The sequence below is a fragment of the Leptonychotes weddellii genome, chromosome 10, assembly GCF_054177405.1.
Source record: "Leptonychotes weddellii isolate Sample4059 chromosome 10, ASM5417740v2, whole genome shotgun sequence".
NCBI lineage: Eukaryota > Metazoa > Chordata > Mammalia > Carnivora > Phocidae > Leptonychotes > Leptonychotes weddellii.
This window is the reverse complement of record NC_138378.1, coordinates 75710107-75733455: the sequence shown is the minus strand read 5'-3', so window position 1 is coordinate 75733455 and position 23349 is coordinate 75710107. Positions and strand designations below refer to the sequence as shown.

At 50.8% G+C, this 23349-nt stretch overlaps 1 protein-coding gene across 46 annotated transcripts in view; it reads left to right on the top strand.

Moving 5' to 3' along the window:
- Window positions 1-13612, top strand: part of LOC115943569 (retroviral-like aspartic protease 1) — a 109742-nt gene extending 96130 nt beyond the window's left edge. For 44 of the 46 annotated variants that reach the window (XM_081832137.1, XM_081832135.1, XM_081832119.1 and 41 more), the window contains 4 exons: window positions 1163-1320; window positions 2563-2669; window positions 8223-8356; window positions 9595-13612. In XM_081832137.1, the coding sequence (XP_081688263.1) occupies window positions 12092-12871 (780 nt within the window). In that variant the 5' untranslated portion in view covers window positions 1163-1320; window positions 2563-2669; window positions 8223-8356; window positions 9595-12091 and the 3' untranslated portion in view covers window positions 12872-13612. The remainder of the gene's footprint in view (window positions 1-1162; window positions 1321-2562; window positions 2670-8222; window positions 8357-9594) is intronic. The other 2 variants (XM_081832100.1, XM_081832108.1) reach the window with 2 other exon arrangements.
- Window positions 13613-23349: the final 9737 nt, after the last annotated feature.

Here is a 23349-nt window from a genome sequence, read left to right as displayed (position 1 = left end):
ATGTACATTGGGAGGGGCCATCAGGTTTGGAGAGCTTTTTGAGGTCCCTGTTCAAGGCAGACCTGGGGGGATGGGGTCAGATCCAGGTGTGCTCAGATGATACTAGCTCCCAAGAGCTGATGTTAAATATTCAGGAGTTTTGCGAGACAATAATTAAACCTGCCTATTACTAAAAAAATTAAATTAGGGGGTGGAGAAAAAATTAAATTACATAAAATTACAATTAAGTAAATTATATTAAAAACAAAGGTACTCAAATCATCACTTCTAAGAATTTCAGAATATTTTATTGTTTATGGCTTTAAGATTATTTACATCTGTTATGTCTCTGGAAATACTATATGATGTTGTTTTACTGTGCTTTTCTTCCTAATTCCACATTCAGTGGCATCACATTGGTAGCTTGAAATCAGCCATAGTGGGAATATTTGCACCAAGGAAATTGACAAACACCACACATTGGGGCCTGATTTATTGCTTTGTTGACTACCTTGACATAGGAAAATTATGGAGAAAATGTTAATAATGCACTTTGAACTTTCATATATCTTGTGCCTATAGCCATGATGTTGTGAATGGTACAGAGAAATTGAGCAGATGTTCTTCCAGTATTCAAAAAGTATTACAGGATTCAGTAAAGAAGTTGCTTACACCATTGACAAAGGAGTGAAGTTGCAACACGTATCTTCGCTGTTTCACTTTTTCTTATTAGTCGGCATAAGCAAAAATATCAACCAATATTCACGTTAGAACTACACTCATTTGTCAAGTATAATTATAGGTTAGTTATGGATTTAGCAGATTGGTAAAAATCAATGAAAGCTTTCTGTAAGACTCAATTTGCTATATGCAATTTACAGGATAGACTACTGTATATTTAATTTTATTTATTTATTTGACAGAGAGACAAAGCGAGAGAAGGAACACAAGCAGGGGGAGTGGGAGAGGGAGAAGCAGGCTTCTCACTGAGCAGGGAGCCCGACATGGGGCTCGATCCCAGGACCCTGGGATCATGACCTGAGCCGAAGGCAGACGCTTAATGGCTGAGCCACCCAGGCACCCAAGACTACTGTATATTTTATTGCTACTTGTGAATTGCTAAACATCCTTTATGTCAGTAAAGTTTAAAATGAACTCATATGTGATTACATTTTTTCTCCAGAGTGCCTGTTGTTATGTATTTACCAGCACACCATTGGGCAGATTGCCTTAGGCTGAGGAGTGACCAGAGACCAGATTGAACTCTTTGGAAAGATTCCCAGAAGAGGGAGGGAATCACCGATGGAAAGAAGCTTCCATCAGTGGAGGGACTAGGGGTGGGTAAGTGAGGCTCAGGTGGAGGGATTGGGCTGGAGGGAGAGTTCTGAGAAAGGATGTAGAAGTGAAGAGAGCCTGGGGTGGGAAGCAGCTGGGCCCCACTATTTCCTCTGCCAAGGAGGGTTCAAGCTGTGTCCTGAAGTGAGAGGCAGACGGGGTGAAGGTTTGGCCCAAGTGGGCAGTGAGAGACACAGAGGAGGGGCCTGGGAGGATGAGGCTGACTCAGGAAGCCAGCAGAGACCACAGCAACAGAACTGTAACCGTGAGGGCGACAAGATGCGGTGTGAACCAGATTCCGGCCACGGGCCAAGCACTGCCATGAGGATTGCTGTATTATCTCCCAGGACAATCCTAGAGGAAACCAAGGCTGCGAGAGGTTAAGTCCTTATCCAGAGCCCACAGCCAGTTAGTGGCTGAGTCAGGATGCGAACTCAGGCACCAGGCTCTGTTGACAAGACAGGAGCCTGCACTGTGGCTCTTCTCTCCTTGGCAGAGCCCCTCAGACTATGCAAATAGGAATCTCTTCAGGGCAGAGGTGGGCAGGGTAGGTGTGGCCGCATGTCAAGGGCTTATGGGCATCAAAGTTCTGGGAAAGCCTCCCCAGCCTGTAGCCTCAGGCTGGTGTCTGCCTCCCATCACATTCTTGCTGCGCCACTCCACAGTGTCTACTGGAAGTTAATAATAATGAATTGGGGCTTGCATTTTTTAAAATATCTTTGTTACTTTATTTTCTAATAATTCATTTTATTGTATTTTTAAAAAATAAAGTACATGACAGATTGGGAACTTACAAAATTGGTCCTTCCCCTTAGAATATTTGAGAAGCACTGTTATAACCCACCCTTATTTTATTTTATTTTATTTATTTTGAAGTAATCTCTATGCCCGATGTGGGGCTTAAACTCACAACCCTGAGATTAAGAGTCGCATGCTCCACCAACTGAGCCAGCCAGGTGCCCCTCTAACCCCCACTTCTAATCCCATTGCTCCCCTGCTAGAAACCTTTAGTGATCCCCACTGGCTATAGCAGAGGTTTCAAATAGTGGGTGGGGGCCAGTTTGTGGAACTTAATTGAATGTGTCATTACCAGCATTAAAAAAAGAAAAGGCAAGTGAATTAGAAGGTATCAGATGATATTACAGGTAGTAAATACATTTTTGTTTCAGTTACTTGTATATTTCATGTATTATAATGCAGGTGTGTACTAGCATATGATGAAAAATGTTTGTCTTTCTATGCTTACAGTAAATAAAAATGTTTGAATGCCACTGTTCAGCAGCTACAGACAATCGCCATGCCTGATATTCCAAGTCTGGAGGAGAGAGTGACCGCTGAGGAAGAGCAGGGTGAAGGTGAGCAGGGTTTGGAGGACGCCCAGCTTATGGATGAACAGAGGGAACAATATGAGCAAAGACAGAAAGACCATGACTTTCATGCCTAGATTGTGTCTCCAACTTTAAGAGGGCCTGGGTCATGCCACTGGGAGCTTGCAGGCGGCATAAGGGTTATAGTCCCTGTGATGGGAGCTTAGGGGGGAGCCCCTAAGTCTTCCAGGGAAATCAAGGGAGACTTCCCAGAGGTGGCAGTGCCTCAGATGGGAAGAGTTGGGGTTCTCCAGAAGAACAGGCCTGTGGGGAAGGCTTGCCTGGTCAGATGAATGGCTTATGAAAAGGCACAAGCAAGCCCATCATGTCTGGGGAACCATGAGCCACTTGGTGTAGGCGGAGCATGAATTAGGGAGGAGGCCTTCATGTGCTATGTTGTGAGTTGAGATTTTATCTTGGGATGAGTAGCTATGGAGAATTTTGAGCAGAAGGATGACATGAGTGGACTTACATCTCAGGACTCGGGTGGCTGTGAGGAGAGTGGATTAATGTGGAGGAGATCTGCAGCACCATCATTGCAGTGGTGGGGCCTGTGAAGGAAGGCAGTGGGGGTGCAGGGGCAGGAGGACTCGGGAGGAGGAGCCGGCCGGCTGTGGCCACCCGTCCACGATGGGATTGGGCTCTGAGAAGAGGGAGGAGGTGAGGGTGCCCCCGCTGTGGCTGACTCAGGAAACTGGCTGGGTGGTGGTACCTTTTACCCAGAAAAAGAACACAGGGGGCCACAAGGGCCTGGGGAGAAGATATAACGAATTCACTGTTGAAAGGGGCGCCTGGCTGGCTCAGGTGATAGAGCATGTGGCTCTTGATCTTGGGGTCATGAGTTTGAGCCCCATGTTGCATGTAGAGATTACTAAAAAAACCCACAAAACTTAGAACCAAATGGAAGCGGCAGCTGTAGGTGGATGTGGCGGTGGGCAGCGGGAGCAAAGCAGAGAGGTTAGGCCCGGGGTACAGTCTGGGGAGAGTGCAGAGTGAGAGAGAGGGCGCTATCGAGGGGAGAAAGGAGCCCATAGGAGACTGAGGAGAGTGGTCTTGGAGGCACAAGATCCAGAAACTTGGGTCCCGGGAGCCAATGGGACAGAAAAGACTTAGGAGGAAAAGCAGTGATACAGATGCTTCAGAAAATCAAATTCCTTGAAGGAGCCATGGGATGTGGCCACTGGGAGGCCACTGACATGCTGGGCCGGGGTGCAGTGGGGGGCCGGGGGGCAGGAGCCAGGGGCTTTGGGGGTGAGTGGGGTGACACAGTGAGGCAGGCAGGAAGCAGGGCTGCACCTTTGTGCAAATCAGAAAGGTGGGCTCCTTCCTCCAGGCCCTCATCCCGGGACACTGGCCTGGCCAGAGGATGCAGGCTGGACTTCAGCCCTTCTAGGCAATGGCAAGGAAGGAGAGAAGGAGTCATTGACCAAGGGGGGTGCTGGACCATGTGAGGGATTTATTTTTTAAGACATGAGAGACTGGTGCATGTTGACTTGGCTGAGGAAGGGGAACCCATGACAAAAAAAAAAGTATAGGACAGGGACACCTGCAACAAACAGTTGGTCGGGGCGGGGGGGCGCGCAGCCAGGCAGGAAGGTGCACGCCTCTGGCGCATCAGGGGCAAGGCTGGTGTTGCTACCATGAGGATGGGGCCGGGACTGAGGAGGAGCAGGGTTGTGTGCTGAGCCCAGAGCCTGGGGCCCAGTGTGCAGGTCAGTCCTGTTGGCAAGAGTTAGCTGAGAATCTCTTCGGGGGGGCCTGGGAGAGGATGCCGAGCAGGGACACTGAGACACAGCTGAGACTGCCTGTCCCGGGGGACCAGTGGTTGCAGTGCCCAGGACTGGGTGACATCTAGACTGCCCAGGCTTTGGGCCTAGAACTGGGCAGACCAGGCTGGAGAGGGTCTTGGCACAGAGCTTTAGTTTACTTATTTTACTTTTTACTATGGAAAATTTTCAAACACACCCAAAAGTTGTGGGAAACTGAAATGAACCCTCTTGTACCTATCATTAACCTTCAGTGATTATTATGATTGTCAATGTTATTGTATGACTTCCCCCTGTAAGTACCTTTTTAAAAACTTTACAAAAATAATTTAGTAGATTTTATTTTGGGGGTGCCTGGGTGGCTCAGTTGTTAAGTGTCTGCCTTCGGCTCAGGTCATGATCCCAGGGTCCTGGAATCGAGCTCCCTGCTCAGTGGGGAGTCGGCTTCTCCCTCTCCCACTCCCCCTGCTTGTGCTCCCTCTCTCGCTTTGTCTCTCTGTCAAATAAATAAATAAAATCTTTTAAAAAAACAGATTTTATTTTATTTTTTAGCGAAGTTTTAGGTTCACAGCAACATTGAGCAAAAGGTATAGAGAGATTTCCCACATATCCCTGGTTGAAAACTTTATTTGGAAATAATTTTAAGCTTACAGAAATTGTAAGAACAAGTTTCTTTATTTTTAAATAATTTTTTTCTTATTAGAGAATATACTCTCAGAATGTATATGGAAGAAAATTAAGATCATTCATGATCCTACCACCCCAAAATAAGTACTATCACTGTTTTGGTGTATTTCCTTCCAGTCTTTTTTCTGTGCTTTTATGTACATATTTTTAACTGGATTTTTTTATCCAGAAAATAACTCCATCCCCCCAAACCTTCCTGTCTGGTGTGTCCATATGAACTGGCTCAGTCCCAGGGCCCTCACCCCCAAAGCCCTCCACAGAGACTGCAGAGAGCAACCACAACTGATTCAAGTCTGTGGTTTGTGGGTGCCCTCATTCTTTGGTTTCAGTGCCAATGCAGGTTTCCCCTTAACATTCCTTTCATTTTTGTTTTTCTTGAGTAATATAGGTTGATTTCCGTGGGATGAGTTGCCCAGTGCTCCTTGGACCACTGTCTTGCCCACCTTCCACACTCATCTCTGGATTCAGGGCATCTGTGTCTGAGCCTGTCTCCCCAACTCACCTGAGCACTGTGTGAGGGTAGGGCGCCGCTGATTCATCTCAATGTGAGGCACAGTTGGCCTCAAGAAATATGTATGGAATTGAATCAACCCACTTATCTGGCATTGCCCATTCCCATTTATGCTGCAGACTTGCCTTACACTAATTTACAGCCGGCAGCATGGTGTCTGGCACACAGTGGATGCTCAGTAAATGTTTGTTACTGCTACTCCCAGTAACTTGGGGATTTCTGTACATGTCAGGGCTCTGCTGTTTTTCCTCCTTCCCTTTCCCGCCTCCCCCCACTTCTTCCAGATGGCAAAGAAATGACACCACTTTGACATGCCAGAGGGAAGGTGCCCCCGCTTTGTCTCCGTCTTCTGTAAGTTAGGAGCAAATCTAAGTTGGCAGTGGATTCACAAGAAGGAGCTCCCTGCTCTGAGGCTATTTTATATGTTTGCATTGCTCACAATACCAGTTATCATTAGCAGCAATTAAAACTATTTCAGGATCAGTTCAAAGCTGCCTTTGAGGTATTTTAAGTTGGGCCAAAGTCTCCATGTGTCTAGCTCTAAGCCAAGTTTCCTGGTGTCATTAGAAGCCCACTTGTATTTGGAGAATACCCAATCTGTATATTTTGATTGCCTGAATGTTTCATAAATTTCAGGGGTGTTTGCCACAAGTGGGTCAGTGTCCCCAGAGCTGTTGAGACTCTCTTACAAGTCCCACTCCCACCCTCAACTAAGTGAAGGAGACCATGGAGATGGGAGAGGAGGAGGGGGTCTGCCGGGCCCCTCTGGCCAGGCAGAACCCCTGGGCTCAGAGGGAGGGTGGCAGAAATCAGAGCAAGAAGAGATGAGGGCTTGGTCTAGGGTGGGGGCATCAGGGCTTGGGAAGAAGGTGGGAACCCAATTGGAGGGCAGGCTGTGGGGAGGGGAGAAGGGAGGCCTTCAGAACACCTTAAGTGATATTCATATTTGATTGAAAGATAAACATAGGGAAAGAACCACTTTCGGCCTATTGGACTTGTAGGAAGTCAGTCAGTAATGTGTTCTGACTCTTGGCCATGGCCCTGACCCCAGGCCTGGAGGACTGGCAATAGCACTGAGGCCTGAGATCACTGTTCTGGAAACACCTCCAGGACCCTTTGGGACCCTCCAGGGCCCCCATTGGCACCAGGCATCTTGCTGCCGGCTGACAGAGTGGGTTCAGCTGGTGGGCTGTGCTGGGCGGTTTTCTGGTAGAAGGGTTCTGAACTGATGGTAAGGGAGGGTGAGGGCAATCCAAATGGGCAAAGAGAGGTTCTGGAGAACTGGGCAAGGGCCCCACGGGCAGAAGTGCCTGTTTGGTCAGGGCAGTGGCAGGGACCAAGAAGGAGGACCAGTTAAGGAAAAGCTCTCTCTGCTAAGTGCCTTTAGCCATGACTGTTGTGAGGCCTGGGTACTTCCTGCTTGGGAACAGCGGTGCTGGTAGTCTGAGGCTTGGTGGTTTGAGAATAGGGAACCTGCTGGTGCCTTGGGTTTCCCCACATGTGTTGCTTTGGTCAGAGCCCACCAGCCCCACCTTGGTCTCTGATCTGAATCCCTAATTAGATTTTTGTGCAGAATTCACCTCTTTGCCCTTCTTTTCAGCTTGAAGACCCGATGCCAGGCCCCATGAAGCAGAATGTCAGAAGCAGCTGTGGCTCCTGCCCCTAGGAGCGGTGCCGTCAACCCGCACCAGCCCCAGGACCGGGGCCTCAGCACGGGAGGGGGGCCGGCAGTGAGGGCCTTGCTCATGGTGGCGAGTGCCCAGAGAGGGGAGGAGGGGAGGCCCCCGTGTCCTTGGCCCCACACAGTCGAGGGGAGGCTGAGGGCAGAATGACCCACTTTCAGAGCAGCGTGGCTGTGACTGGGATTGCTTCACATGGTCAGTCTGCGTATACATGTCCGTCTTAAACTCTTCAAAACAGGCTGTTAAACATCTGTATCCTGTTTTCATTAGCTTGTAAGCCATGGTGATGGGGACCTGCCTAGTTCTCTGAGCCAACAAGTGTGCCCAGAGGCTAATAAACAGCAGGTGCCTCCAATAAATCTGATTTTAATACTCAGTGTAAATGTGTGTGCAAATACATCTGGGAAATGAAAGGTGGGAGCTGAATTCTATATGCAAGTTACACAATTTCATAGCCGTTTTGAACTGAGAACCGTAGTGTGACTGTGTTTGCATGGGTGGCATGGGGTTTACACGTACAGGAGGTGTGTGCAGTGTGCAGGGAGGACAGCCTATATGAGTGCGGTGTGAGGGGGTATGTGCGTGTGTGGATGGGGATGGGGATGTGGAAGAGAAGTCCCCATCAAATCAGGTGGAGACAACACCAGCTATGTACTTTATAGGGCCTGGGTCAGAATGAAAGCATGGGACCCCTCGTTCAAAATTATTGGGAATTTCAGGATAGCACAGCGCCAAAGCCAGGTTGGCCTTTCTGAGCGCAGAGTCCCACGTGACGTCATATGCTAAACACCCACGGAGCCTGCCCAGGCTGGAGAATGTGGACCTCCGGTCTCCCCTCAGCCTACCTGTGCTGCCGTGGTAAGTCCTTGAATCCCTTTGCTCTCTCCCCATCCAGCTCCCAGGGTGACCCTGATTTGGGGGATGGCGGTGCTAGCCAGAGGCAACCTGGAGAGGAGCTGTAACAGGTGGCCTGTGCATCTCCTCATCCTCCTTACATTTCAGTTGGGACCTCATCACAGGCACCATAAGGTGTGTGTCTCTCTGCTCTTTGCTCAAAACAATCTCCTGAGGACATCCAGGCCCCCTTGCCCCCACTGCCCACCGAGGGCTTCAATTCTTGGAGGCCCTAATGGGCCCTCTACTGATCTTGTGCATAGCACAACTGCCCCGGGGGGGAAACGGCAGAGGGGGCCAGGGAGCAGGGGGCAACAATGGGCCAGCAGAACTCGCAGCCCCAGATTCTCAGTGAGGGGTTGTGGAGGGTGGGGATTCCCTAAGTCCTTCCTGTTTATTGTCCTGGTTTGCCTCCTTTCCAGTTGAGTGTGGTGTGCCTGCTTCAGAGCACACTCAGGAGATGCTGATGGATAATAAAGAGGGTGTTCCCGCCCCAATACCTATACTTGTCAATAATTAACCATGATTTCCTAGGTTCTGGGAGGAGGCTGTGGCACCTGGCCTGCCCCAGTTGGTTTAGCTCATCATCGTAGATTAGCATAGCAATTCCAAGGTCCCTCAGTGGTTCTGGGGTGTTCCAGGTATGGCTTCTCCCAAGGGTTAAGGGAACGTGAGAAGTTATTTCATCATGTTCCTGATCCTAGCCAGAGACCGGTCCCTAAACTCAAGGCCTTCCCGCTCTCCTAGTGACTGTGAGGGCCCCGTGTGCTTCGGTCTGGGGGTCCAGATGGGTCTGTACGAGCAGAACGCCTGCCGGGCCTCTGAGGAGGGTCCCCTGCCTCTGGCCAAAGGACCCAGAAGTGTAAAGGTTGTTTGGGCAAATGTCAAGGGCAAGGTGGGCAAGAAAGGGGATTTAGGCCCACGTGAGTGGGCAGGAGTGGAGATTTCGATAAATTTGTTAATCACTGGCCACGGGGCTTGGCCTGCCCCAGAGAGAGGGCATGACCGAGGCCCCCATGCAGGGGTGGGATGACCAGCTGGCTTTCCAGGAAAAAAAAAAGTCCTGGTTAAGAATTTGCTAATGTCTGCGGTGTCAATACTGCCACCAGGTCCAATTTCAAGCTACCAGCTGGTTTAAGAACTGACTTACAGAACTCTTGAACATTTAACAACCAGCTCTCACTGCCCATTAGCTCACCGTCCCCACCAGAGGCCATCAACCACACAAGCCCCCAGGACCCACCCGCATGTCTCCCTGAGCCCGACTCCCACTTCCCTGCCTGTATTTGCAAAATGCCGTTACCCTTGTGTTGGACAGCGTGTGAGCCTGGGCTTGAGGCCAGCCGTCGCCCTTCACACCCCTTGTGCTGCAGGTCTGGAGGAAGGCCGGCTGTTCGGCCTCGTGGGTTTCCGTGGTGCCGCGGAGGTGGTGGATGTGAAATGGCTTTGCCAAAGGGGACACCAAACCCAAGCAAGTGCCACAGCCCAAGTCTCAGGGACGACCTATCTCTAGTCCGGAGCAATGGGGAGGTATGACTCAATATCTGCCCGATGGTTTGACAAGCCCCAGTTTGGAGCATCTAGCAGTCTGCCAGGTGACAAGCCACCTTGCCTCTCACATGCCTCCGTCACACGCAGCCTCCTCACACACTCCCACTTCCAGGAGACCAGGTGCGCCAGGTGAGCCACTACTAGGTCAGTTCCCTGGACCACAGGACGACACAGCGCCCATCCCAGGAGTTGGGAGGCTGTCCACAAAGTTCACTGGCAGATGGGGCTTCCTGGTCTTGTGGGTGGCCAGACCATTTCTCTGCGTGCAGGTTTTTCATGGTGCAATCTTCTTGGAGACCCACCTGCACTTGACACCTTCCCAGTGACTCCATTTCCCCCTCCTCTGGGCTTCTGGAATGACACGAGGGCCCCACCTTAGCCAGGCAGCTGTGATGAGAGGTGTTGACCCAGCTGCCTCTCTGCTAGCTCACTGTGTCAGGTGGAAGGGGCTGAAGACAGCAGCAGGGACTAAGGATCTTCCGGTATAGCCAGGGACCCTGGTTACGTCCAGAGGCAGGACTGGGGCCAGGGTCCTCTGGGAGTCAGCCAGGCACTGGGGGATGAGTGGTACAGGGAACCGATGAGAAACAGGCTCTGGGCCAGGAAAAACAGCCCCCAGCCACAGGTGTGGCACCGTTCCTGCTCCTCTCTTGTCTTAATCCCTCTTGCTTGGTGACAGCACTCAGACAGGTCTGGAGCCCGGCAGGGAACACCTGCTGACCCGAGAGTAAGTTTCTGTGGGGGCTGGAGACAGTCACATGTGTCTGGTTTGTGTGAACCTCACACTCTGGTTCATTGCAGGAGACAGAGTTATGAATGAACCAGCACACCACACTGCAACACGTGCTCAGCCGGGAGTGGGCTCGTGTGTGAGATGCAGAGGAGAAGGCTCCATAGAGGGGATGACATTTGAAGGAGGTGATGAAAGTGGGTCCCCCCAACAGCCCCAGTCTCTCTACACAGGCCCAAGTCAGGGTCCAACCCTGGGTCTCACAGATCCGCCTTCTGGGAATCCATGGGGTGGCCCAAGGCAGCCTGCACTCCCCAGCCGGAGGTCACACAGCCAACTTCCTCCATCCAAAGCCTTCCAGAACCTCACCACTGGCTTTGCCAACATGGCGGACATTTCCCCTTCTCAGAACATAAGGGAGTGAGATTCCTTGGCTGCTCTTTCCATGAATGAGCACAGAATGAGGGAGGGGGGGGGAGGGCCGCGGAGCTTGAGGAAGGGGCTCTTGGAAGGTTCCTGGAGGGTGAGAGGGAACAGGAGGGGAGGAGATGACATCGGTGGCTCAGAGGTTGGGGCCCGCCCAGTGCTGGAGCTGGAGCCCATCTGGATCCTGACGTACGCTCCCAGAAGTTCAGTGTTGGCACCAACCCACTTCAGGGCCTTAATGAGGGTGCTCTGGCCTAGGTCTGCCCCCTTCCCCTCCCCTCCAAGTGCTGACTCTGAATCAGATGTGATCAACGAGGGAAAAATGACTGTAGCAGTCGAGTTCATGGTAAATGCTTGTGTGTGTGTGTGTGTGTGTGTGTGTCCCCTCACTTAATTTCTGTGCATTCTTGATTCTGGGACTATCCTCTGTCTTTCCCTCTAGAGAATCTTATGGGATTCCATACTTGGTTTAGAATGTATGAGAAACACCTACCCCAGGCCTTGCACATAGTAAGAGCGTAGTGAATGTATGCTCCTTTTCTTTAGCCACTCAAAGTGGTCACTGGGGGTTGAGGGCAAAGGGGCTTCCCCAGGCTAGAAGCTGATGGGCCTTTGGTCCTTGCCTCCCCCTTCCTTCTCCAGCTGATGACAGACACCTGGATGTCATAACATACTCTGTGTCCTCATCTGTTATTCTCGGACACAAGCTAAACCCTCTGGGGAGGGTACCTGAGTGGGTCCCCTCTGACTGGGGCTGGACTTTCTTGCACTGTGGGCTGGCCTGTACCAGTCCCAGGGATGGATGCAGAAGGGTGAGGCACTGATCCTGCTCGTTGGGCAGGATGCTGGCAGGAGGGCGGGCTGAGCAAGGGCGGGCTGAGCAAGGGCGGGGCTTCCAGAACAAAGGAGAATGGGGAGCCCTGGGGGCCTAGGCTAGGCATCAAAAAGGCTCTGCAGAGTGAGCAGGCCATAGCAGCTGCCTGTCTCCGTGCCCAGCAGTCAGTCAGACAACCTGTGCCAGGCCCCTTCCACCTGCCCCAGACGGGCAGCAAACAACACTGCTCAGAGAGGCCTTGTTCTCCAGGGTGATTGCGCCCACACTGCTCTGTGGTTTGCTCTACTTGGCGTGGGTTGCTGCTGCAGTTCCAGAGGAGGGCAGAGGGATGGCGGGGAGTGGAGCCAGGAGCCAGGAAGGCCGTCAGGAGCGTGCCTTGATCCCGGAGCCCTTTGATGGGACCAATGTAGCCCCATACCTCTGGCTGCACCGCTTCGAAGTCATCAACGATCTCAACCACTGGGACCATGCCACCAAACTAAGGTTCCTGAAAGAGTCCCTCAGGGGAGATGCCCTGGAGCTCTACAGTGGACTCAGCCCCAAGGACCAGGAAGACTATGGGGCTGTGAGAGAGACCCTCCTGCAGGCCTTTGGGGGGCCCGAGGCCGCCCCCAGCCACCTGCCCAAGGAGATCGTCTTTGCCAACAGCATGGGTAAGGGCTACTACCTCAAGGGGAAAATTGGCAAAGTGCCCGTGAGGTTCCTGGTGGACTCCGGGGCCCAGGTCTCTGTGGTCCACCCTGGCTTGTGGGAGGAGGTCACGGATGGTGACTTGGACACCCTGCGGCCCTTTGAGAACATGGTAAAAGTGGCCAATGGGGCTGAAATGAAGATCCTGGGCATCTGGGATACAGTGGTGTCCCTGGGGAAGCTGAAGCTGAAGGCAGAGTTCCTCGTGGCCAACGCCAGCGCTGAAGAAGCCATCATTGGTACCGACGTGCTCCAGGACCACAATGCCGTCCTGGACTTCGAGCATCGCACGTGCACCCTGAAGGGGAAGAAGTTCCGCCTCCTGCCTGTTGGAGGGTCCCTGGAAGATGAGTTCGACCTGGAGCTCATAGAGGAGGAGCCCTCCTCGGGGGAGGGGGGTCAGGAGCTCTCCTATTGAGAAGCCCCCTTTTCTTTACCCCCCAAACATTGGTGGGAAGACCTACCATAGTGGAGGGGAAGGGCAAATACCCTCAGGGGTCACTGGGTTTTGCCACCTCTCTGGAACCAACTCTTGCCTCCTCCTCTCCCTCCTCCTCCATCTTCAGGGGCCTTCATCTGTCCCTGGTTGGGGAGGCTTCCATCTGAAAAGGCACAGGTGAGGGAGAGTAGGCTGGCTATCTCAGAGGAAGGGAGAGTCCTCATGGGTGGTCAAGCTGCTATTGGTGGCAAAGATTTAAGGCTGGAAGGTTCCGAGAAGGCTAGAAATAGTCCACTGTCTCTCAGAGAGGACTGAGGTACCTCTTCAGATCCCCTGAGATGTGGCTCAGTCACCTCCAGCTCCATGCAGTCCTTCTCAGTTGGGCTGGGTCCTGGCTGCAGGGTCCTCACAAGCAAGACCCACTCTTGCAGGTGAGGGTCAGAGCTGCTCTGGGAGTCTTCCCTGTTGGGTCTTCCCACCTCCCTGTATGATGTAATTTCCTTCTGTCATTTGCTTTGAAACTCATTGAGCCTTATGCCAATAATTCATTACTTCAAAAACCAATAAAAATTGACTCATGGAAAAACCATGTAATGTGTTGATTAGGGATGAATGGAATGGATGTGAGCGGCTGGGTAAAACAGGGAGAAAATGTCAAAGAGATGGAAGATCCAAGTGCTCTGTGAGTGATTAGCCTGGAGATGTAAGAGAATATATACGCAGTGCCTGTATCTGTCTTGGATTTTCTAAGATAGCCTCAATTTCAAATATTTTTACTTATTTCTTCCATAATTCTTCTAATCATTTCAAACTACAGTATTTTCGCATCCAGATTTCCTCTTCTACCCAAGAGTGACCCTAACGTTATTTGTGAGATACTGATTGGGGATTGGAAAATTACGGTTATTGTAAACAAGTGGGAAAGTACCTGCCTGGCAAGTAGTTCATACAGCCACCTGGGAGACAGAGACAACAGGGCAGGGGACAAGCATTGACCTGCATGGGGCAGCCCAAGGGTGTCTGGAGGACAGAGGTGGAGGTAGCCGTGGGGGCTCTGGTATCTCAAAGACAGTTTCTTCCTGGAGTGACGTGGGGCCTGAGATTAGAGAGACAGGATGGAGTGGGGAGGACATTCCCAGATCTGGGAATGGGATGTTTGTTTTTTTAGGGGTCTTCCTCATATCTGCTTCTAAGTTCCTGCCTCTCTGTTTGGAACTCAGCCGGGCTGAGTATCTGGAAACACTCAGCCAAAAAGGAACTCAGCTGGGCTGAGTATCTGGAAACACTCAGCCAAAAAGGGAGACTGAGGGTGCAAAGCCTCAAGAGCTTTTGATGGGAGGTGGGAGGGGACATCTTCCTTTCATGAGGGTGGGATGAGCCTCTTCTGGAAGTTTCCACCTGAATATCCCCAAGGGAGAGACAACTAGCTGGGCAGGAGCCAGAGGCACGGTTGAGTCCTCCGCCTCAGAAGCCTCTGGGGACTTGAGGCTGGCCCTCCAGCAGCTGTTCTGAGCCAGGGGCCCTTGCTCCCCTCTCTGATTTTAGCTGCGATTCTCCTGGGAACTGAGGCCCAGGCGCAGCCCCTCATCCTCATGATTACCGCAGCCCATCCCTGGGCAGCCAAGCCTATTAACAGGAATCCGCTCCAGCAGGCTCAGTGCATGGGGGGCGGTGTGTGGTGCTAGGTCAGTACAAACGAAGTCTTCTTCAGGGCAAGTGAGGCCTGGAGAGGCCCGGCCGTGGAGGAGGGAGGAGCAGAGAAGGAGGTAGGAGAACACTGCAGAGGGAGATGGTCTCCTTGTGCCTCCCAGGTTCCTTTCTCAAGTTTGGTTTTCAGCTCCTAACAAATGTGGCTTCACTCCTAGGCCAAACCCTCCTCTGAGGGGACAACCCAGGTAGCACCTCCCTGTGACCTATTTTCTCCAGGTCCTTCAGATCCGAGGCACACGCTCAGCTGAAGGAGGGAGGGTGGGGAGGCGGACAGGGGATGGGGAGTTGGGTGCCAGGCCAGAATTTCAGGGCAACACCTGGGTTGCCCCCTCTCTACCCTTGCCCACACACGGCAGGCAGCTGAGCCCTGTCCTACGTGAACAGGAACGGGGGTGACCTGTGGCCCAGCTGCAGAGGTGCTTGCTCCTCTGTTCTGAGTGAAGGGAGCCTGTCCCCGAAGGAATGTGAGCCCTGGGGTGGGCCCAGCCGGGGGGTGGGGGGGTCTGTGACTTTGTAAGCACAGACCCTCATGGAGGAAGGAACCAAGGGGTGGCTCTCATCCGGGAGTGAGACCGGAGACCAATGCTGTGTGCGTGTGAGGTGGTTGCAGGTGCAAATGCGTGAAGGGGGAGCCTGGGCTGCAGGGGGGTGAACGGCTCTCCTGGGAACGGAGCATCAAGGGGGGAGCCCTGGAGAGCAGCTAGGAAAAGTAGGTTGTGGACACATGGCAGAGGGCTTGGTGCCTGGGGTAAGGGTTTGCACATAACTTGAGTCTATGATGACATAAATAATAAACAGGAAGGCCTGGGTGGCTCAGTCAGTTGAGTGTCCAACTCTTGATCTCAGCTCAGCCCTGCGTTGACCTCCACGCGGGGCATGGAGCCTATCGCGTGTTTAAACCACAGTTGACCAGAAGATTCATCCAGCTTCTGGGCGTATGATGGATACAGCAGCAGCAGAGAATGCAGCTCTGGAAGCCAGGGTGGTATTCAGACTTAGGGTCTCAATTTGAGATGATGGAAAGGGAGAGGCATCAATGTAAAGGTTTAATCCTGGCTGCAGGGGAGAATCACCTGGGAAGATCAATGAAAGCCAGTTCTTCAGGGTCCTGCCGTGCAGCCAGGCTCGAGAACGTGTGGTCTGCATCCCAGCTGTATTTACCCCCTGGTGACCCACAGGGTGATACCCGGAGCAGCAGAAAAGCAGCATTACTGTCACCTGGAGCTTGTTAGAAATGCAGAATCTCTACCCCCACCAAGACCTGTACCAGAGCCTCCGCTGGGGGAAAACAACAACAACAAAACCCAACAGAAACCCTCTCCAGGTGATTCTCAGGCACAGGAAAGTTTGAAAAGCTCTGGCCAAGAACATTCTGATACCTCTAGTTAAGGGGCAACTCAGGGCTCCCACAAGGCACCCACTTCTCTACTAATGACCACCACACCCTGAATGGCTGTTAATTCCCTGGACTATGCTAAATAATTCCTCATGCCTTTATCCCGCAAACATTTATTTTATTTTTAAACTTTTGAAATACTTTTAGACTTTCAGAGAAGTTGCAAGAGCACTACAAAGAATTTCCATCCATTTTACCTAGTTTCCCCAAATAGTAACTTTTTTTTTTTTTTAAAGATTGTATTTATTTGAAAGACAGCACAGCCGGGGGAGGGGCAGAGGGAGAGGCACAAGCAGACTCTCTGCTGAGCGCAGAGCCCACGGCATTAGATCTCATGATCCTGAGATCGTGACCTGAGCGGAAATCAGGAGTCTGACACTCAACTGACTGAGCCACCAGGCACCCCCACCCCCAAATAGTAACATTATACCAGTTAACCTTATTCTCTCATTCTCTCCTTGTCTGTATCTACATGTATATAAACTGTTTGAAAATTGCAAATATGATATGCATTTACTTCTAAAGACTTTAGTGTGTATTTCCTAAAAAACAAGGAATTCTCTTTTAAAAAGATTTTATTATTTGAGAGAGATTGAGAGAGGGAGAGCGAGCACAGAGAGAGTGGGAGAGTGAGAAGCAGACTCCCCGCTGAGCAGGGAGCCTGACGCGGGGCTCGATCCCAGGATCCTGGGATCATGACCTGAGCCAAAGCCAGATGCTTGACTGACTGAGCCACCCAGGTGCCCCAGGAATTCCCTTATATAACCACAATACAGTGATCAAAATCGGGAAACTATCATTGGTATACTGTTACCTGATCCGCCGACCTTACTACATTTTCCCGATAATCCCAATAGAAACCACTGTCTTCCGTCCATCGTTCAATCCAGCCACATGCTGCATTTAGTTCCCGTGTCTCTTTGGCTTCCTTAACCTGAACGAGTCCTCAGTCTGTCTTTGTCTTTCACACCCTTGACATTTATGAAGAGGCCAGGTCAGTTATTTTGTTGAGTGTGAATCTACATTTGGGTGACTGACGCTTTCTCATGAGCAAATTCAGGTTATGCATTTTTGGCAGGAGTGCCCAGAAAGGTGATGTGTTCTCCTCAGTTCGCAGCGGGAGGTACCGGCTGCCTCTTGGTCCCACTACTGGTGATGTTGACTTTCATCTGTTGGTCAGAGTGTCTGCCAGGTTTCTCCACTGTAGACTATTCTGTCGTGTAGAGTTAATGTTTTCTGGGTTGATGCTGTGAGACCATATGAATACCTTGTTTCTCGTCAGACTTACCCACTAGATCCATTGACGATCCTTGCCTGCCGATGGTGCTTTTCTAATTCTACTCCCTCTGTGTACTAGCTGGCACTCAATTCTGAGCTTTCCCTTCCTGTTTGTTATTTATTAATTTAAATTAATTTACTTATTTTTAAGTAGGCTCCATGCCCCGCGTGGAGTCCAAGGCAGGGCTGAGCTGAGATCAAGAGTTGGACACTCAACTGACTGAGCCACCCAGGCCTTCCTGTTTATTATTTATGTCATTGTAGACTCAGACTCTTATTCAGTGAGTTATCCTCTGTACTACCATTATTTTGACACTCGAATTGCTTTAGATTTGGCCTCTTCAAACTGGCTTCTGTCTTCTCGGGCCGTGTCCCCATCATAATCCGAGCCCTTCCTTATTTTCCTGTCATGAGATGTTCAGGTTCATCTTGTATCTTCCCTGGACCAGCCTGGGGATCGGCCATTTCTCCAAGGAACCCTGGTTCCTTCTGGTGGCGTCTGATATTCAGAAACCAGGATCTGGGTGTTCGGTGTGTTGGTTGTTACTGGGGTGTGCTTACATTACATGGCCACTGGCGTGGTCAGATCTAAGAAAAAAAACCATATAGTTCGTCTATATATGTTTCTACATCTATCTCTATATGTATTAAAAATGAGTTCATACTGATACCTCCAATTCCAACCCAGGACGATTGGGTTTATTCTAACCTCGCTTTCCACCTTAGCAACTTCTTTCTCCAGTGCGAAATCTAGCTCCGGGGGACTTGTTTGCGCAGTCTTACCGTACCCAGAAAGTAGTTTGAGAGCTGCCTACTCCTATGCCTACGAAAAACAAGCATACGAGCAACCAGTTATTAATCACCTACTCCGTGCCAGGTGTGGGTGGTCCTTGGCAGCAAAGAAGAAAAATGAGTGATGAAATCAGACCGCAGTCATCTTAAGGAGAGCTAAGGCTCCCAGGTGTGTAAAGCCCTAGGTAGGGTTGACGGTTTTACTTTGTCTTGAGGACACAAGGTGCCCGTCGGGAGAGCAGCTAGAGGCCGAGACTGGAGTCCTAAATCTTTCTCCCGTGGCAGTGCTGAGGGCGTGGCTGGCCTCGGGCCCCAGAGCAGTGAGCTGGCCCACCCACCCGGTCCTCCGCCACTGAGGAGACGCTGAGGCAGCTGCCAGCTGGTGCTCCCACACCTTCTAGTCCCATCACGCTCCCCTGTTGCCAAGCAATCCAGGTAATGGAGGTGGCTTCGCTGGCCGGGCTGCCAGGAAGGTGAACTCTGGTCAGGCCTCTCTGACCACCCCCTCCACTCGGCTGTTCTGGTCCCCACTGCTCGGCCACTGTGGGCCAGCTTCCCCGAAGCCTGGACGGGGGCACTCCTCCAAGGCACGGGCTGTCCGTGGGACTCGTCTGGGGCCGGCCTTGCCCTGCCTCACTTCTCTGGGCTCCTGTTGGAGCATCTTCCTGCCCTATGGAGTGTGTGAGATGAGCCGTGCCCTCTGAGGAAGGAGGCAGCCCTGCAAAGGAACCCCAGGCCTTAGAGTGGCCCGCTGCTGTGTCCCCTCCCCACTGCCCTCTGCACGGGGCCAGGAAGGGCTCCACAGAGCAGATCTTTAAGCTGAAGACAAGTGGTTGTTTCGCAAGAAGAAGCAAGGTGGAGGGAGGAGGATGAGGAAAGGGAGCAAGGACCAGTGGGGTCGGGGCTGGCTAATGGGGTGATTTGAGGGGAGAGACAGAAGGCCGGTGTGGAGGGTCTTGTATTACTTTTGAGGTGACTCCAGAAGGCCAGCGATAATTGATGGTGGATTTCTTCAGCTTTAAGATGCACTCAGTTAAAAAGTACATTATCAATTTATTTTAAATTTTAAAGTTACAAGTTTATTTTAATGTGTATGAGGAAAAAATATGTATGCTGGGCGCCTAGGTGGCTCAGTTGGTTAAGCAACTGCCTTCGGCTCAGGTCATGATCCTGGAGTCCCGGGATCGAGTCCCGCATCGGGCTCCCTGCTCGGCGGGGAGCCTGCTTCTCCCTCTGACCCTCCCCCCTCTCATGTACTCTCTCTCATTCTTGCTCTCTCAAATAAATAAATAAATCTTTAAAATATATATATATATATATATGTATGCTAATAGCTTATCCTTTTGTGAACATTTTAGCCTACGTTGGGCCTGAAGTAGATAAAACTGTGAATCCACCATCCATAAGCCAGAGGAAGTAGATGTACCATGATGGCGCAATGGGCACAGAGGCAGAAATTTTGGAAGCAGTATGCAAATGACTGACATTTGGGAAATACGTTGATATGTTTCTCCTCACTAGAATGTAAGCTTCAGAAAAGGGCTTTTTTGTGCCCCGTCGTCCCCACCAGGCTTGGTGCATATCTGGGCCTTAATAAATCGTTGTTGAGAGACTTGACAAGTGATTGAATGAACAATGTAATGACCCCTCAGGTGCCCCTCCCAAGGGACTTCAGGCGGCCTAGATCAGACAGTACAAAAGAAGGCTGAGCTTTCTCTTGAGGATCATCCGTAGTGACTGCACACAGTGGAGACCGGTCGGAACTTTGTAGACTTAGAACGTTCAGCTTCAGATGCTCAGGACTTCGTCGAGTCACAGGGCTGTAGGGGACCTTGGCAGTTATCCTGCCCCTAGTGTCCTGGGCAGGATGGGCTCCCTGAGAAGTGGACTGTGAGGTGAAGATTCGCCTGCTGGAAGCTGATTAGGGATCTGGGGATCAACACCTGTGGAAGGGCAGGAAGCAGGATAGGGCAGGAGAAGTGAGGCGGTCTCAGTAGGGGCCTCAGCCGACGTTATGGGACCGTCTGAAGCTGAAATGATCCTTGAGAGCTGTCTGGAGCTGAAGCAAAGGAGCCGGGCAGTTATGCCCCTACGCAGACTGCCTTGGAGGGCCATTCCCTTGGGCAAGGCAGCTGTCTTCACCCAGGCCATCCCGGAGGGGTGCCCATGGCTTCATCTCTGCAGGGAGACGTGGGTGATGTGTCAGAGTCTACCACACGTGTCCATCCAGTCTCAGTACATTATCAACTTAATCCTTATTTTTGGAAAAAGAAAAAAACATCACTGTATGTACCAATGGTATATCCTGATTTAAGAAGCAGTAGAATGTGTGGGGGCGAGGAAGGGTGGTGGAGGTAGGTCTTAAAGTAGAGAATATACTTGACTTCATCTCCAGTAACACCTGCCTGGTGGGAGGCGCTGCAAAGCATTCTGGGACTGCCTGTTTGACCACAGCCAGAAAGAGGCCATGAGGGATTAGTGAGGTCTGTCCTGGGAGCACTGTGGAGGGTGAGCACCTGATTCCTCTGCTATGTGTAGTCAGGGGCCTTCATCCCTCGGTAATGGGGAGCTGTGGAAGGTTATAGGCAGGGAGGTGACATGATGACCTCTCCATGTGTAATGCATCCAAGCCCCAGTTCACAAATGCAGAGATGTATGGGAAATGGCAGTTTGGAATGTTTTTCCAAAATTAAAGTTAATTACATGCAGCTCAGTCCCCAGTCAGCCAGGCTGTAGAGAAGGTCCCTCTCAGTCCTTTAGGGGGCTCTCCCAGAACCTGACGCAGCCCCAAAGCTTTGTGGGGAGAGGGGCAACAGGTCACAGACGCCCCATGCATCGCGATCATGGAGAGGCCTGTGTCCCTGCTCACGTAATCCATGTGCAGGAGCACTAGTAGCCTGGGCCTCAGGTCTTGCCCTCCTAGGGACGCCAGGCAGCCCCTCCCTGGGATGTCTTGACACCTCTTCAGGGTGAAGCCACCGAGTGGTGTGTGGGTGCCTGTTCTCTCCAGGACTGACCGCCATCCCTCCCCTGTCCAGCCACCTGTCTTCCTCATCTCCTCCTATGCATCCGAGCCCACCCCACACCTCCCTGGCTGGGGCATTCGAACTCATTCTCGTCCATGGGTTTAGGCAGGTACAAAAGTTGGGGAAGCAAAGTACCATATCTTCTAGGCAACGCGAGCTTGTAGCCCAGGACCAGAAGCAAACCCTAAAAGGCTAGACTACTTGCCTGAAATGGAAGAGTCAGGGGAAGAATCTGGAGCAAAAGCCCCCACACTGGGGTGTTTGTGTCCTGCCCTGACGTGCATTCCAGCATCCTGTGGACGGGGCACAGGCATAAGACTGGATGGAAAGGGGCTGTCTGTGTGTGTGGGCGGGGGGGCATCTGCGCCTGCCCAGATGCAGGCCCCAGAGGCTAATAAGCAGGCTCAGTGGTGAAGGGGGACCAGTTGCTGAGGTAACAGGTGTGGTTTTGCCCCTCAGGGAACATTTGATAGGGTCTGAAGACCTTTCTGGTTGTCACAGATTTTGGGGAGGTGGGGAGGGCGGTGCCACTGGTGTCTAGGGGGTAGAGAGAGGCCAGGGATGCAGCTCAGCCTCCCACAATGCACAGGGTGGCCCCCCAACAGGGAATTCTCCGCACCTGAATGTCAACAGCAGTGCCAAGGTTGAGGAACTGGCTTGAGGCAACTCACAGTTTGCTGATTTGGCAATTTCTAAGTCTTACAAAACCCCTGGAATGTAGGTTTTCATTTCCATTTAACAGATGGGAAAATTGACATTAGGGGAAGTTATTTGGCTCAACGTTGCTCAAATGATTAATGGCTGAACTGAGTTAGAGTGTAAGCCTGCCTTCCTTCAGAATGTTCAGTTCGGTCTGCTGGAGCAGTCCACACAGAGATTTGGTAAATGAATTTGTCTTCATCTATTATAAATAGAGCCAGGAAGACAAAGTGGGTGGAAATGAATTTGAAAAGCGGAAATGTTCAACAAATGGGCCTTGGTTAGCTAAACAATATGTAAAGTACTTGTAAAACTTTTGAACATGTTCACTGTGGTTAGACACATTTTTAACAATTTATGAAAATTAAAAATTTATAAAAATTACCAAACGAGTAGAAGAGACATAATTGGCTGAGAATAAACTTGGGAGGAAGAACTCCTGGAAAACCTCCCCCAAATTCCAGATCCTTTTGTTACTTTATTGCTTGGTTAATTTGTCATTGTTTACATTCCTTTTAGTAATTGTTGTTGTTGTTGTTACAATTGCAGTGAGTGCTCATTATAGGAAAATCAGAAAATTAGGTCAATCCAAAAATAGATAAAGAAACTTGATGAAGAACCTTCTACCTACTTACCCTCCCGAGGTCAAATATGGCCTATTTTTCCAGGACCTTTCTCTATGGACATTTATATGAATGTATTTTCTTTCATCCTTTCACTCCCTCTTTCTTGTTTTTTTCTTTCTTCCTTTTTAGCAAAAATAGGATTACACAGTACTTTCTCCTTTGTAAACTTACATACTGTATGTAACTAATGCCCTATTTAGGACATGCAGATTGTCTCCAACATTTTGCTGTTACAAACCTCACCACACAGTGAAGAAAAGGCAGGTACGACAGCCACGGACAACACAGATCTCACAGCAACGAAGTCAGGTGAAAAAAGCCAGACCAGATAGGTACAGTGTGATTCCGTTTACATAATCTTCTGAAACAAGTAGGCAAAACTCAGTCACGGGGTGTAGAGATGCACACTCAGGAGACAAGAGTATAAAGGCAAGAGAAGGTATGTGGTTAGGACAGACGGAGGGTGGCCAGGATGATGTGTCAGGAAAGGCATCTGGGGACACGTGGGGGCCAGCAGTGTCTTGATTCCTGACTGGGTGGTGTTCATGTGGGCACTTACTGTATAATAATTCACTAAGCAGAATGTTTATGCACCTTTATGTGCATGGCATTTCACAATACATTTTTTTTTTTTAAGATTTTATTTATTTATTTGAGAGAGAGAGAATGAGAGACAGCATGAGAGGGAGGAGGGTCTGAGGGAGAAGCAGACTCCCTGCCGAGCAGGGAGCCCGATGCGGGACTCGATCCCGGGACTCCAGGATCATGACCTGAGCTGAAGGCAGTCGCTTAACCAACTGAGCCACCCAGGCGCCCCTCACAATACATTTTTAAAAATGAACAAAATTAAGATAGGTGGCGGAAATATTAACTAGAAATTTAAAAGAGGATGGGCGCCTGGGTGGCTCAGTTGGTTAAGCGACTGCCTTC